Source organism: Panicum virgatum, chromosome 5K, assembly GCF_016808335.1.
Source record: "Panicum virgatum strain AP13 chromosome 5K, P.virgatum_v5, whole genome shotgun sequence".
Classification (NCBI taxonomy): Eukaryota; Viridiplantae; Streptophyta; class Magnoliopsida; order Poales; family Poaceae; genus Panicum; species Panicum virgatum.
The window spans coordinates 6,017,658-6,032,833 of NC_053140.1; the positions used below are offsets into that span (position 1 = coordinate 6,017,658).

Genomic DNA, 15,176 nt, shown 5'->3' on the forward strand with positions numbered 1-15,176 from the left:
GCTGCGTGACTGATCTTCCCTAAGAACAGATTACAATTGCAAATGGAATCCGACAACAAGTTGCAGTTCGGCAACAGGGAAACATTCGTTGCAGCATGTTTTGATTGATTTGAGAGATGGAGTTTTTTTTTTTTTTTGAGAAATATTTGAGAGATGGAGATGATTACTATGGCCCATGGGCTGTAAGTCTGGGCCCAAGATTGGTCTCGGCAAAACACTCCCCTCTGGGCCGAAGAGCCGAATTGCCTCCCATGCATCAGCAGCAGCATAAATGACAACTAGTTTCGACCCTTCTCTTCCTCTTCCCCGTGCTACAGTACACAGCGGAGGCGGAGGGCGATTTCATCGGCCCGGGCTCGATTCCGCCGCTTCCCCCTCCTCTCTGGTGGCCTCGTTGGCGCTGGAGAGGGAGGGGAAGACGAATCGGCCAGGGATTGTATAGTTTACGCTTAGGATTAGTTTCTAGGTGCTAAATAATTGATCCTCGATGGTGCATCCGTCTGGGGATTTGGTCGTCTTCATCGCTGCCGACGGAGTCCGTTGGGTTGGTTGCACAGCGGTGAAGTTCTTGGTCCTCCGGGGCGACACCGGCGAGTTCGTCGTCGTCATTCGACTTGTGAGCTATGTATACCCTGTGATGATAGGGTTGGATGTTTTCCTGGCGCGGAGCTCGTCAGGACTCTTTTGGTTCCTCTTGGACTCCTATGTCGGAGGTGGTTGGGGTCGGTCTGCTGTCGATGTTGATGTTCGTGTGGTGCACGGTGACGGTGTCATATGCAGAGGGTTCAGTGCCGGCGATGTTTTCTTCGAAGTTTTCTTCTGTGTTGGTGTTCCAATCCTCTGGGAGCTTCTCTGCGCCATCCGTGTCCTTATCGTCATTAACGGTGCCGTCATGATAGCCCTCGACATGGTTCCTGGAGTCGGGAGGATGGTTCTGACCCTCCGAGGCGCTTCTGTTTGGAACTGGCTTGTGAGGTTACTACTCCACCTTCCTGTTTGCACGGGTCGGTGTTCCTCCATTTCCCTAGCGGGATTGCTGCTTGGCGACTGGGCTTGGCCGGTGAGGCAATTGGCGACCGAGCCTGGTGAATGCGAGGATTGCCCGGGGCGTTTAGCGGATTCACGGCATGCTTTTGGTGTGCTAATGATGGGCTTCAAAAACCTTTTCGCCGATTCAGGTTCCGGCCTTGAGTTTCATCCAGAGTCTGTTTTCGTTGCACGAGGTGGAGATGGCTCGGCTTGCGGCAAGACTGGTCAGCAGGGGCGAAGATCGGTGGGTGCTCCTGCTGGACTTCTATGTATTTTTCTCTTTTATTGCGGGTGTCCTGTTTAAGGGGGTGGATGTAACAGGACTATGAATGAAATCCAACCCTTTCTAAAAAAATGACGGGTTAACGACACGCACGCGTGCGGTTTTTTTTTTTGAGCATCACGCGTGCGTTGCATTGAGAAGGCGTGACAAGAGGCGTCATGAATCGTGATCCACTGATCCGTGACGCTTTTTTCTCGTTATTACGGTGCACGGCGAGGGCCGCGACACGTACGCCGGCTATCGCTCGGTTCGAGTGTGTGATGGGAAAATGACCACACCATGGAGCCGAGCTGTGTACTCGCATATATAGATTGAATGATTGATAGATACTCGCATGTACTACACCTACTAAAAACAAATAAAAAGTCACCACCGAGCCGGCTGCTACTGTTAATTCTCGGCTAATCTCAACTGACAGTACGACAACTATACTAAACATGATCCAAGACTGCTCAGTACTGAACAATTCATCTCTTGACCGAGAGATACAGCACACACACCGCGCATGTCCGCATCCAATCCCCAACGCGTTCGACACGCGCTGTTAGAAACCTGGCAGAAAACTTTTTTTTTTTTAAAAAAACGCTTTGTACGCTGCGAGTATCTGCGCTGTCGTGAGACGCAGAGGGACGCTGGAGCACGAGAGAAGACCAACTTCTTCACGAGTGCACAACGTCCGGTGTTGCCAACTTGTCCTAAAAAGTCCTAACAAGCAAAGTCGCCCTAAAAAGGTCGTAAGCAATTCCACGCCGGGAAGCTGCTATGCTCTAGAAAGATTAGATTCCCCTGTTCCAGAAACAACGGGCGCCAAAACCTCAGGCCCGTATCTAGGCACGTGCGGGCCGTGCGACCGCAAAGGGCCTCCAAATTTGAAGGGCCTCCGAAATATTAGATATACATTAGATATAATTATGTAAAGATATTTAGTTGATTGTTGACTCAATTTGTGGCAAAATATGACCCAAATTGCTCATAAAGGATAAATCGTTGTAGGCGTATCACTTGCCACTTTCTTTTACATGGGTGCTGCTCGGGGTTACGTATGTGATCTCGAGTGGACCTGTCATGGCACCCCAACCTCTTCAGGATTTCGTATTTTGGACCTAAAATCGACATAATAAACCAGACCCCTCAATGCTTTGGTGTTAGAACAAACTTTTTTTAAATTTTCTTTTACTCAAACAATAACAATTATTCCAATAACAAAAGAAATTGTTCCGGAATAAAAAAAATTATTGGACCTTCTGTGATGATTTAACTGTCAGTCACACGTGTGACTTCTAATATTTGTACTTTCACACAGCAGATCGCGTTTGCTGGCTGCTATCGCTTAGTATTCGTCATCCTACACTACGCTACTAGGGCCGGTCTATTGTTTCGCACAGGCCTTAGAATTTGACAGTACGGCCCTGCAAAACCTTAACCACCGGCACTTGACAGTTGGCACGTCCAATCCGCCTCTCGATTATCCTCGAACCGCCCACCACATTTGTTAATCACCCTGCACAATCGCATCCGACACGTCTCCCACACGCGGGTCGCGGGATGCATTGCTGCCCTCTCCGTTCACAGTTCAAATCAGTCTTGCACTCTTGCTATGCTCCTGCCGTGGTTTGCCGCACAAGAAAGAAAAACTCGCGAGCCGTGACGAGGGCCGTGTTTGGTTTGTGCAGTCCAAGCTACTGTAGTAAATTTTGATCAATAATTAGAGGTATTAAATAAAAATATTTTATAAAATTAACTTCATAATATCTGTGCTACTTCGCGAGACGAATCTAATGAGGTATTTGACAGTACGAATAGAGAATAGTTACTATAGCATTATTGTAGTCAATCATCGATTAATTACTATCATCAGATTCGTCACGAAAAATTACACCTATCTGTGAAAAAATTATACAAATAAACTTTGTTTAGTGTTTCATGCAGACAAAATTATCTCGCAACATGCAAGTTGCAGGCGGCAGCGGATTGCCCTCCAAGGCTCCCCCAAAAAAAAAAAGTCCACGGCCACTAGACCCCACTTGTCACGCGAGCCGAGCGCCACCTGTTTCTAGTAGCCTCGTTGACACGCCCGGGCCCACGCACCACCACCCTAATATGCCCACGGCCCACCGTTCCCCACTCGCCTCCAAACCGCTGGACAGTGGACGCCCTGCTCGCCGCCGGAAAGGCAACCAACTTTTTTTTTTCCCTCTCGCCGCCCGAACCTTCCGCTCCCCTCCCGTCCCCTCGCCCTCGCCACCGGCCCCCGCCGCCATGGACACGACCATCGGCTCGGTCCCCGCGGCCGCGGACGCCGCCCCGCCGGCCCCGTCGGCGTCGGCCCCGAGGGAGGCGACGCTGGGCCGGCACCTGGCGCGGCGGCTCGCCGAGGTGGGCGCCCGCGACGTGTTCGCCGTGCCGGGGGACTTCAACCTGACGCTCCTCGACGAGCTGGAGGCCGAGTCGGGCGCCACGGGGGTGCGCCTCGTGGGCTGCTGCAACGAGCTCAACGCGGCGTACGCGGCCGACGGGTACGCCCGGGCGCGCGGCGGCGGCGTGGGCGCCTGCGCCGTCACCTTCACCGTCGGCGGGCTCAGCGCCATCAACGCCGTCGCGGGGGCCTTCAGCGAGAACCTCCCCGTCGTGTGCATCGTCGGGGGGCCCAACAGCAACGACTACGGGAGCAACAGGATCCTACACCACACCATCGGCCTGCCGGATTTCACGCAGGAGCTCAGGTGCTTCCAGACCGTCACGTGCTACCAGGTACTACTGGAAATCTGGAATTCCTCCTCATCTTGGCCATGTTTGGTTAGGAGTCAAATCACAATTTCACAAAAAAACGAATGTCTGCATGGAGTACTAAATGAAGTCTATTTGCAAAATCTTTTCATGAATGAGTGTAACTTTTCGAGACAAATCTAATGACTCAAGTTTCGTCATAATTGGCTACAGTGATGCTACAGTGACCGTGCTCAATTATTCACTAATCGTACGGTCAAAGACCTCATTAGTCAGAGTAACTGCTACAGTACCATAGTTGTGGAGTCTAATTTTATAATTAGACTTTATTTAATACCCTTAATTAGTGGTCAAAGCATCATTTCTCTCTCATGAAAACATTTTCACGCCTAAACCAAACATGGCCCTTCTTCTCTCTCTCGCTTTTATTTATTTATTTTTTATTTCGGGGGCGAGTGGAGGGTCCGGTTCTAGACTTTTGCTGACTAGTATAGCTGTATTCCGTGTCCACTGTTGGCCCCCCACAACTTTTGTCTGCATCTCAATGTGTTGCCATAATAACCATAATTATGTTGGAAATCATGATGCCCTGATCAGTTTCCTGCATATTTTGATGCTCCGGTTTAGTTCAAAAAAAATTGATGCTCCGGTAACTTTAAGGAACTGGGTAGTTGCAGAATGTTAGTGCGTAATTTGAGGGCGGTGACTTGCTTCGGGTGCCAACTTGAAATTATCATGTTCACTAAGAATCTTATGGTAGGATTTGCCATTTATTCCTTTTAACGAATCAGTCGAATTCTCGGAGCTTGCTAAGTTAGTAGGAGTATGTCTTTTTGCTCATGTGTCACAGGCTGTGGTGAACAACTTGGAAGATGCACATGAACAGATTGACACTGCCATATCTACAGCAATAAAGGAGAGCAAGCCTGTTTACATCAGCATCAGTTGCAACCTCCCTTCGATCCCACATCCCACGTTCAGCCGTCATCCTGTCCCTTTCTTCCTCTCCCCAAGGTATATTTTGTAAACTGGGCAAGCTCTTATATGTGCACTAGTCAATGAGACGATCAGTTAGGTATTACTCATGTGGATAAATTGTTCATTTTGCAGGCTATCGAACCAAATGAACCTTGTGGCAGCAGTGGAAGCAGCTGCAGCATTCTTGAACAAAGCTGTCAAGCCGGTGCTTGTTGGTGGACCCAAGATGAGGGTGTCCAAAGCATGCAAAGCCTTTGTAGAGCTGGCAGATGCCTGCTGCTATCCTGTTGCGGTGATGCCTTCTGCAAAGGGACTTGTGCCAGAGCACCACTCTAGGTTTATCGGCACATACTGGGGCGCTGTGAGCACTCCATTCTGTGCTGAGATCGTTGAGTCTGCTGATGCCTATCTATTTGCTGGTCCCATATTCAACGACTACAGCTCGGTTGGATACTCGCTGCTCCTGAAGAAGGAAAAGGCCATTATTGTCCAACCAGAACGGGTGGTTATTGGACATGGCCCTGCATTTGGGTGTGTTCTGATGAAGGATTTCCTGCATGCACTTGCAACCCGTCTGAAGAAGAATACTGCTGCATATGAGAACTATTGTAGAATTTATGTGCCTCCAGGCGAGCCACATCCATCTGAACCTGGAGAGCCATTGAGAGTGAACATACTCTTCAAGCATATTCAGGCAATGCTGTCCAGCAACTCGGCTATCATTGCAGAGACTGGGGACTCGTGGTTTAACTGCCAGAAGCTGAAGCTACCAGAAGGCTGTGGGTAAGCTCCTGTTCAGATCATAATTTGGCTGTGAAATTTTTTAATGATGCAAAATTCATCTGTCAGTTTCTTCTAGATCATTGGTAAAACCATTGTCTATCTTGGTATGCTGATTTAGGCTTAGTCAGATAAAAACCTGAGGGATTTTGTTCTGATTCTTTAGCACAACTGTCAGCTTCTTCTTCGTGAATAAAATATTTCCTATTACACAGTAGTGACATCAAACCTTGCATCAGCATCTTGAGATGTTTTATGTGTTGTGTACTTGTGTTATTAACTAAACGATATTTGCTTCTACCAGGTACGAATTTCAGATGCAGTATGGATCAATTGGCTGGTCAGTGGGTGCAACTCTAGGATACTCACAGGCTGCAAAGGATAAGCGTGTCATTGCATGCATTGGAGATGGCAGCTTTCAGGTACAAAATGATCACTGTTCTATGTTTTCTATATCAATTTCTATTAGAATATGCAGTGAGAATTTAATTCAACTGGAATTCAGGTGACGGCACAAGAAGTGTCAACGATGCTCCGATGGGGGCAGAACAGCATCATCTTTCTGATAAACAATGGAGGATACACAATTGAGGTGGAGATCCATGACGGTCCTTATAACGTTATCAAGAATTGGAACTACACGGGTTTGGTGGAAGCATTCCACAATGGCGAGGGCAAGTGCTACACAGCAAAGGTTGGCAATCGTATGCTGTAATACTCACTAAGTATCTAGTCACAATTTCCACATTGCAATTGACATAGCGTGTTCTGTGCTTGCAGGCTCGAACTGAGGAGGAGCTGAAGGAGGCATTGAAGGCAGCTCTGGGACCTAAGAAGGACTGCTTATGCTTTATAGAGGTCATCGTGCACAAGGATGACACCAGCAAAGAGCTTCTCGAGTGGGGATCCAGGGTTTCTGCCGCAAATAGCCGTCCACCAAATCCTCAGTGAGTACATCAGGCATCCAAAATTGTGCTGGAAACCAATCCTCATATGTCCATATGAAGAAGTCTTGGGGAGAATATGCTGTTGATCTCTGAATAAACTCTCCCTTTAACTGTAATTCACTGATGTTGCAAGTCTCGTGGTTACTTCACAGATTTCAGAAACTGATCTTGTATAGTTCATTGCTGCCAATAAATCTGAAATCAATTTTGTTGTTCTTAGCTAACTAAGAGTTCGCATCGGTCTCTCTTGAACTTTTTTGAAGAAAATTACGGCACCCTTTATTGCATATAGAGAACAACACTTTATAAAGATTACAAAGATTAAATGAAGCTAGTAAACTAGCTTAGAGAGGGATATATTTTGAAAATATGTAATTCTCTTTTGTTAGTCCAAAATATTTCCTCCTCAATTCTCGATTTCTCGTATCTTACTCCAGCTCTGCAGTCATGCATAAGTTTCAGTAGTTTCTCAAGTCTGATCATAACAGCTTTATCTCTTACCGAAATGTTAAAACCTTTTGCAATGATAAAACGAAATATGTTTTCAGTAAACAAAGAGCATTGTTTTTCTGAAGAGGAATACTTTTCATTCCAAATTGTGGCTTTTCCATGTTCCTCGTATCAGTTCAACACGTGTACTTTGTACAGCGGCACTTTCTGTTCACCAGCTAAATGCATTGCTCATTGCAAACGCCAAAAGGGCTACACGTATAAAGGCTCGGCAGATTAACTTTGAAACTGAGGGAAGCAAATTGCAAGAGCTGAAAGAGCAGCAACCCTTACCAATTGGTAATATAAACATTTTTTTCATGAAAAGCTAAAGTCGCATCGTTGAGAAAGCCACTTCTGCTTTTTGTGAAAGAAACAGAAGTTTCCTAATCTATGGGTAACTGCCCATAGTTTCACATATTATTGTACTCCAGGTATCCAGAAAAAAAAAAGAAATGAATCAAAGAGTTGTGAGCAAATTTATGCAAGAGAAGCCCCGTTTGCATCGAAGTATATGGTTATGAACTTAGGTGCAATATATTACCTCTAGTTCCATGTGACAGAAATTGTAGCGAGTTTCTTTTCTTCTAACCTTATTTTTTCAACGTACTTATATTTTTTTTATGAATTTCTGCTGCATAATTTAGCGTAGGAAAAGTCTGAAAGCTCTGGAGAATTTAAATGTTCAGGCAACAGACAAGGCAGTAGGGTACATTCTTGACGGGGAGCCAATCAAAACTCAAAAGGTGTCACCGTCTTTTCACCTAAGCCCTGAAATGTCAAGCAAATCATCTGACTTCGCGGGACAGCATTTCTGCATCCATACAGTCCTCACACTACAAATCTGCAGCACACCCCACCCCATCTAACTACCGGGCCCTGGCCATGTGGGCTTGCAAAATTATTACAGCACCGCACTAGCCACAGTTCAGGACTTCAGGGTTCAAATCACACACAGTTAAAAAGAAACATTTCTGGTACGCAGCAAACACAATTAGCACTCTTAATCTGAAGAATTTTATGCCGTTTCTTACAGACTTTTGCAGTTCCTGAATCCCCAGGAATTAAATAAAAATCTTCTATATGGACATAATCGAGTAACGTGACTCCAGAATCCTCTGCCTCTTGCTCTGAAAGGGACTACTCCCATATGCCATTTCTGGGGAAGCGACCCTGGCTACCGCCTGCCTGACAGCCTCCTTCAGAGACCGGAGGCTTGCACCTGCGCTGCCCCAGCAGCCTTCCTCCCTGCACAGCACGAACACATGCTGCGCCCTTCCTCCTAACGAGGTCAAGTCCGCCCTCACCGTCCTCAGCCTCAGGCCATGGAACGCCTGGGTGAGCCCGGCGATGAGGTCCGGCCGGTCGTCGCAGCTGATGGAAGCCTTCATGTAGATCATCTTGTCGGTGCCGGTGCCGGTGCCGGCGACGACGAAGCCGTTGTCGCCGGTGTCGAGCTCGATGGAGACTTCGTTGGTCTCCGGTGGGAGGGCCATGCTTTGAGTGGCCTCACCTGCTTTCCTCTTCAGCAGCTTCACTTGGTCTACCACTCTGGCAAGCAAGGTGGCCTTGTCCATCTGCAGTGCAGGGAAAATGAAACAGGCCCTTGCTTAGAAGCCATTGCATTGTACTTTGTCTTATTAGATAATACCAAAGTGAAAGCATGATGAAATGTGAACAGATGCGAGTGCAAAGGTTCCATTCATATGGCTTTCTTGCAAGAAACCTCAAACTTCTCCATAAACTATGCCCGAGGAGAGAGATTTGATATGATTAAGCAATAACTTATTATTGACACCTAACACAGAGATTTTACTTCGTATTTTTCCGACTTTTACTATAACTACTCTACTCATTTAAACTGAAGAAATTCTGAAATGGTTCAGAAATCTTGACAAATGCTTTGACCAGTGAAGCAATTAAGTCGTGGGAGGTGGGATCACACGAACCTGCCTAGTATCAGGGACCATCCTCCTAAGCGTAGTCAGATGAGCATTGATCCTCTCCCGGCGGCGCCGCTCGGCCTCGCTGTGGATCTTCAGAGCCCTCGCCTCCGTAACGCTCCTACCAGACCCCGACGACGACGACATCTTCGGCGGCGCCGGAGGACCCGATCTGGCCTGCCGGGGCAGCAGAACTGGCCCTATGAACACTGAAGGATCGCTGGCATCATACGGCTGCAGCCCCTGCGGTTCCTTGCCTTCTTGCAGAGGTTGGCATCCAGCCATTCAGCCAAGCATCACCTCACCTGCAGGTTCTTGTCATTGCAACAAGAAAGGCGAATGTTCTGAATGGATCAAACAAAAAGGCAGCTCTCAAACTTGAACAGCATCAACAGCGAATAAAGATTGCAGCAAGCATGAGAATAAGAGGAGGTGAGAGACGAATCAAGCAGAGAGAGAGATCATGTTGTTGAGTGGGCGATGCTGGGTGCTTACAGTAAGTGATGCAACGTCGCCTTGTCATCTCATCTGTATTCTCTAGGATGGGTGATATGCTTGTGTGTGAGATGTGATCATCTTATAATACGTATGATGAGAGGCGTGTGCTGCAGTGCCCCCTCTTTTTACTGGCCAACCACTCTCTCTATATATATCTTCATGTTTCTCTCTCCACATGTGTTCCCACTAGAAGAATGGATGAGGTGGCTTGCGTGAGTGTGCCATGCGTAGGATATGAAGAAAAAGCCTGCCAAATGGAGGAATTTCAAGAGCTGCCTAACAAGTTCCTGTTTTTATGATAGGGATTCATATGGCTTCTTTTACTGCTGTGAAGGCTCAAGTGAAGGCTCCTTTTACTGCTGTTAGGTCAACTGAAATGTGATTGTGTGCTTGGAGAAAGTCAGAAAGCATATGATAAGCTTACACGGTTCGCAATTATTTATTGGAATGGTTATAGGATCGTTCGTCAATCGTCATGTAATTTTTACGAACAAATCTCCACATCAAACCAGCCAAGGACCTCTGAAAGTCTGGAGGACAGACCACAAGATTCCTCTTCTGGAATTGGATGGCCATGAAAGAAAGTCTTTGCAATTCATTGACTAATGCTCCATGCGTTGTCCCGTGAGTGAGAGAGATGGACAGGGACACGTTTAAATGAATTCCCATGAACTGTGAGCTCCAACAGTTTTAGTCTTGGCATTTAGCCGCGGGCACACTTCGTTTCCATACTCCCTTAACAAGAACATCCCAGGAGAGGCCTTTGGATCCTTTCAGACTGGCTGACAGGTTTTGCTTGTTTTCTGCAAATGATTCAGTTTCAAGCTTCAGAAAATCAACGCTCTCATCAAAATGCATCTATTTTGCTATTTCGATCATACAGTGAAGCACTGTTTACTCGAACCTATCCCCTGATAAACACAAATCTTTGTCGTCTTGCAGTGCCTAATCTTTCCCCCCTAACAACATGTGACACCAGAAATTCAGAACTAGTACGGCTTTATGGCTAGTTGCAGAGCATTTTATTCAGACTGTTTGAGGATCTGACACAGCACAATTGCAAATGGCTTACCGTTTGACCAGTGAACAAGGATAGGGACGACACCAAAACTATGCAAGATTTAATAGATAGAGAGACGGTTCTCTCGGACTCCTTCCCTTGGTACGTCAGTGCTCTGCATGTGAACCTGCAAACGCAGCAGGTCGACAAGCGCCCCAAGAAACCGCGGAGAAGACTGTTCCGGAACCAGAAATGACAAATGTCTTGCATGATTTGTTTGTCCTTGCGTCTCAACCTGCGTTCTGGCATCTGGAATTCATGTGTCCTTTGCTGTGCCAAGCTAAGTCTGCCAACCATATAATTTGCTTGGAGCTGTGCGTGCATTAAGTGGCATATGAAGAAATTTGATTACTTTAGCACTCGCTGCAGTCACAAATACTTTACTGTTTTTACTTTTTAAACTTTTCAGACTTTGACTGCCCTAATAACTTTTAAAATCTCTGGTTCACAAACACAACAATCACGTGTGTACATTTGTCTACAAAGGTATTTTTCATAGTCTCATAAATTTATTACGTTTTACCAATATATTCTAATAGAAAATCGGGTCACAGTCACAGCTCAAAATCCCTAAAAAAATAAAAAAATAGAAACATCAAATATTTGGCCATCCATTTCTTTCTTATTTCAGAGAACAGTAAAATGTGTTCTTTCTTATTTCATAGTAGTATCGGTATAGAGTTCAGAAAGAAGATTGGAAGCGAACGAGTTCAGAACGAAGGCGCTGCATCTTTCCCAAAATCGCTACCTACCCCTGTTCTTGCACTTCTTGTGTGCTGCAAACTTACAGTCAGTCCTCTGATTTGACTAGCACCCCACAACACACCTGCTTCCAGAATTCCCAAAGCATTCGCATATTGTTTCTACATTAGTCATTGGTTTGAGGCGACATTACACTCATACCGAAGCTGATAGAGACATTTGCAATGATACTAACTCAAATTTGCATCTAGCCATGCCTGTTTGGCACCTTCTAGCCTTTGGCTTTGTTGCTCAAGTTCAAAGAGGGGGACCGTGTAATCTCTGATCCATGATCTTTTCGGATCCTTTGGATCTTTTTTGACGGTTGTGTGACGAGGAAAACTGCATGCTATTGCTGCCGCCTGCCGGCTCCTGGACGTTCTAGCTAGACTCACTTTTCTTTTTGACATTCTGTAAACTAGTGAGGTGATCCGCGCATTTGCGCGGCTAGTATTGATATTCTAAATATATCTTGTATTTTTTATCTAATTATTATTCATAAAGTTAAATCTTTCTCATCACATGCTACTTGCTTCAATAATCAAGAGTGCGTCTCTGCTGCTAGTGCAGTGGTGCCTCCTTTTTCCTACATCTTTTTTTTGTCAGTGATGTGGCCGCATGGCAAGCGCACAACCCTAATCCTGTCACGACTGCATATTTCCTTGATGCTGTCCACTGCTCAGTTCAACTGACTCAGCCTTTGCCAGCTTTCCTACTTTTATGATCCTCTTGGTCGTTTGTTGCTACTATATTTAATTCTGTCGTTTGTTGCATGGCGCCATGCCTCCATGGCCTAGTTTCTATTGGGGAACAATCGATCCAAGTTTCTTGTTTTTTGGAAGCCAACAAATCTCCATAGTGCATAGCACAAGATTCCGTTCAGAATTTCAAGAATCTATGTTCATGTTCAAGCCTGATGAGCTCACTATACCAATCATGTCCTGTTCGATATTGTCTTGGTTCCTGATCTGCTTGTGGTCTTAAATTTTTTTTTTGAGTTTGAGGTGTTAATTGTGAGGTGCGGTAGTGTTTTGTAGTAATATCGGCAACAAACTTTTAGAGTAATGTCAAGGACCCTCCTCGGCAAGGATTGGGATGCAGGAGGATTGTGAAAAAATTTAGGTTGGACGTACAGTGGCCTTGTGCTTGCATTAGGCCTGTGGACATGCACGTTCAGACATCACCATAGGCAGTAGGTGATGGATAGTCTCCACACTCCACGGAGGATGAAGAAGTTTGCGGTGTGACGTTTACTCTTGCTCTTAGCCTACAGCTCTGTAATCCTCATCGCTGGCCCAACTTTGGCCACCCTCTCATCATGATCACTACAGGCCAGGTGGTAGTCTAATATAGCGCAAAGTCTAGAATTATCTTGTTTATTTTGACTAATAATAATATAATCGTGAATGTGCATTTGGGATTTTGGTAATATAATAAGATATACGTGTGGTAAAAATATGTTAATTGTTTGTGTAGCTAGTATATGCACGATATGTAGATTGATATGCAAAATTATGGATATATTTATATTTATAAATAGAAATATATTTTAATGGCACTGGTGGGTAATTTATAAACATGTATATTGATATTTTAGGCTATTTTTTTTCTAATGACAGTGATGGGTTATTTTAATTTTTCTTTTTTTATTAATGTGGGAATTTCTAGACCTTGAGAGCGAACATGAAGACTCCGTTTGTTGGCCAAATAATAAGATAATAGATGACGCCAATGGCACACCTTAATATGCACAACGACACAAACTTTACTGCGCCTTTTACTGTTCTCTAAGACAGCTACCTCTTACCTTATTTATGTGATTGTATATTAGAGCATGGTTAAGAGTAGAGCCAAGTGCTAAGAGCCAAGTTCTCATATTTGTCTCTTATAAAGTTTTTTATTATTATGTAGTACTATTTGGGCCCACAAATACTTATGCTTTCGTGCTAAGCTTGGTACTAGAACAAGAGTCAAGTTCTCTTCTCTCTTCTCTCTTCCACATCAGCAAAACTACTGTCCAGCTTGGCTTAAAGTCCATTATTGTATTTGCTCTTAGTCTCTCGCATATCAATTTCGTAGTACAAGGGCAAAACTACACGCGGAAACTGGGGAAGAAGCGCATGATTTTGTTTTTTTTTTGAGAAAACCGGGATTTCATTCTTTAATATTCGGTGATTACAACCCAAAGTGCAAATACACCCTTAAAAGAAAAAGAAAATACATTCCAGTCCTTGAGCACTCCCGGTCGTTCTCGCCGCCGGCGGCCTGAGCTCCCAGCTTGATGCCGACCACCTCCCTGGCGAAGAACAAGTTTTTTTGGCTGAGTGGCATGTCAGGATCAACATGCTGATGAAACGCTGAACGAGCCGGCAAACAATCGACAGGCAACGAGGGATCCGACACATCAAGGACCTCCAGGAATCCCACATCGCCGGGCGACGAAGAACCCAAAAGGGTAACTGAACCACCGAAGGTGGGAACAAGCAACCAACCCGAATCCGATTCGAGCTGGGACATAAAGCTCCTCTGATGAACCAAGGAGTAGTAGCAAAATATTCCGATGAACACATCACCAGCAAAAGCACCGAAACTCCACCAAGCAGCAGTCCTGATGTAGAAAACAGATTTTGCGCCGCCAAAGACATGGGAAGCACAAGCAACCCAAGAAAGAACACAGAGGATTTGAAAATCGGCGCAGAGGAAAGGAACAAAGAGAAGCTCGCCAAAGTCAAAGCCCCTGCAAATGAATATGTTGCTATGCAACCCACGCTCATGGAACAACACAGAAACCCATTTCCCAACAGCAAACCCCATGCCAGAGAAGCTCGGAAGAGATTGGAACCCTAACCCTAACCTTGAACTGTCACAGAAAACGGAGACAGGGAAACCGAGAACGGCAAAGAAGCTCCCATCAAAGACCAAATGGAAGACATCCTCACCACCTCGTCGTCGTCCGTCGGAGCAGCACAAGCACCGGTACACAGGTCCTCTCCGCAGCACCGGAGAAGGAAGAAACAACCCTAATCTACTAAAAACACTCCTAATAGATACGGGTATGTACACCGCACGGCGAAATCGAGGTTCCCCCCAACCTCCAGAGCCAACGAGGCCCCCGGAGGCAAGGGGGAACCAGCGAAATCGCCGCCGGAATCGAGTTCGCTCTCGGTTCGCCCTTTTCTACTGTAGATGAGGAAGAGTCGAGAAGAAGAGCCGGAAGGGAATACAAGAACATTTCCATGATTTTGTTGACTTGGGTGACCAATCAGGTGGGCCGGCCCATAAAAGGACGGGGGCGTGGCCAAGCCCAGTATACGCAGGAGAAGTTACGGCCCGCACCAGCAGCGTAGGCACGCGTGGGCCCCTGTCCTGCACCGGAGTCCACGTGGCGTAAGGAGGAAAGCCCTCACTGAGAGCTGTTGACCGTGGCGGGCTTTCCCTCCACGTCGGACGCAAGCACCCCCATTCACCGCGACACGCAGGCAGCTACGTGCTCCCCGCACGGTAAATCCCTATCCTCCACGACGCGCGTCCGGCGTCCGGCGGCGGCACGCCGACGCTGCCGCAGGCATGGCCGCCACGTCAACCCTCCCCAGGTAAGATCAGGCCGCCCGCCCGCCCCGGTAACAGTGAACGCCACCAGCAGGGGAGCTGTGTATAAGTAGAGGTGCCGAGTCCAACAGAAGCTGCAAGTGCAGACTGCA

At 46.4% G+C, this 15,176-nt stretch overlaps 2 protein-coding genes across 4 annotated transcripts; one reads left to right on the forward strand and one right to left on the reverse strand.

Annotated features, from left to right (window-relative positions):
* The first annotated feature begins 3,455 nt into the window (after nt 1–3,455).
* Nucleotides 3,456–6,968, forward strand: LOC120705911 (pyruvate decarboxylase 1-like). Its single transcript, XM_039990466.1, has 6 exons — nt 3,456–4,063; nt 4,890–5,053; nt 5,150–5,800; nt 6,102–6,219; nt 6,303–6,491; nt 6,578–6,968. Exons 1-6 carry the CDS (start codon nt 3,572–3,574, stop codon nt 6,746–6,748), a joined length of 1,785 nt encoding a protein of 594 aa, XP_039846400.1. The 5' UTR covers nt 3,456–3,571; the 3' UTR covers nt 6,749–6,968.
* A 1,236-nt stretch (nt 6,969–8,204) lies between these two features.
* Nucleotides 8,205–9,909, reverse strand: LOC120705912 (putative transcription factor bHLH107). Of its 3 annotated transcripts, none has more exons than XM_039990467.1 (3): nt 9,672–9,909; nt 9,183–9,490; nt 8,205–8,810 (listed from the first exon to the last, which is right to left on the reverse strand). In XM_039990467.1, the coding sequence occupies exons 2-3, from the start codon at nt 9,459–9,461 to the stop codon at nt 8,313–8,315; spliced, it is 777 nt and encodes a 258-aa protein (XP_039846401.1). In that variant the 5' UTR covers nt 9,462–9,490; nt 9,672–9,909; the 3' UTR covers nt 8,205–8,312. The 3 variants fall into 3 exon arrangements, with proteins under 3 accessions (XP_039846401.1, XP_039846403.1, XP_039846402.1); XM_039990469.1 differs by having other exon boundaries at nt 9,183–9,481; nt 9,672–9,878; XM_039990468.1 differs by having other exon boundaries at nt 9,183–9,520; nt 9,672–9,878.
* Between the last annotated feature and the right edge of the window lie 5,267 nt (nt 9,910–15,176).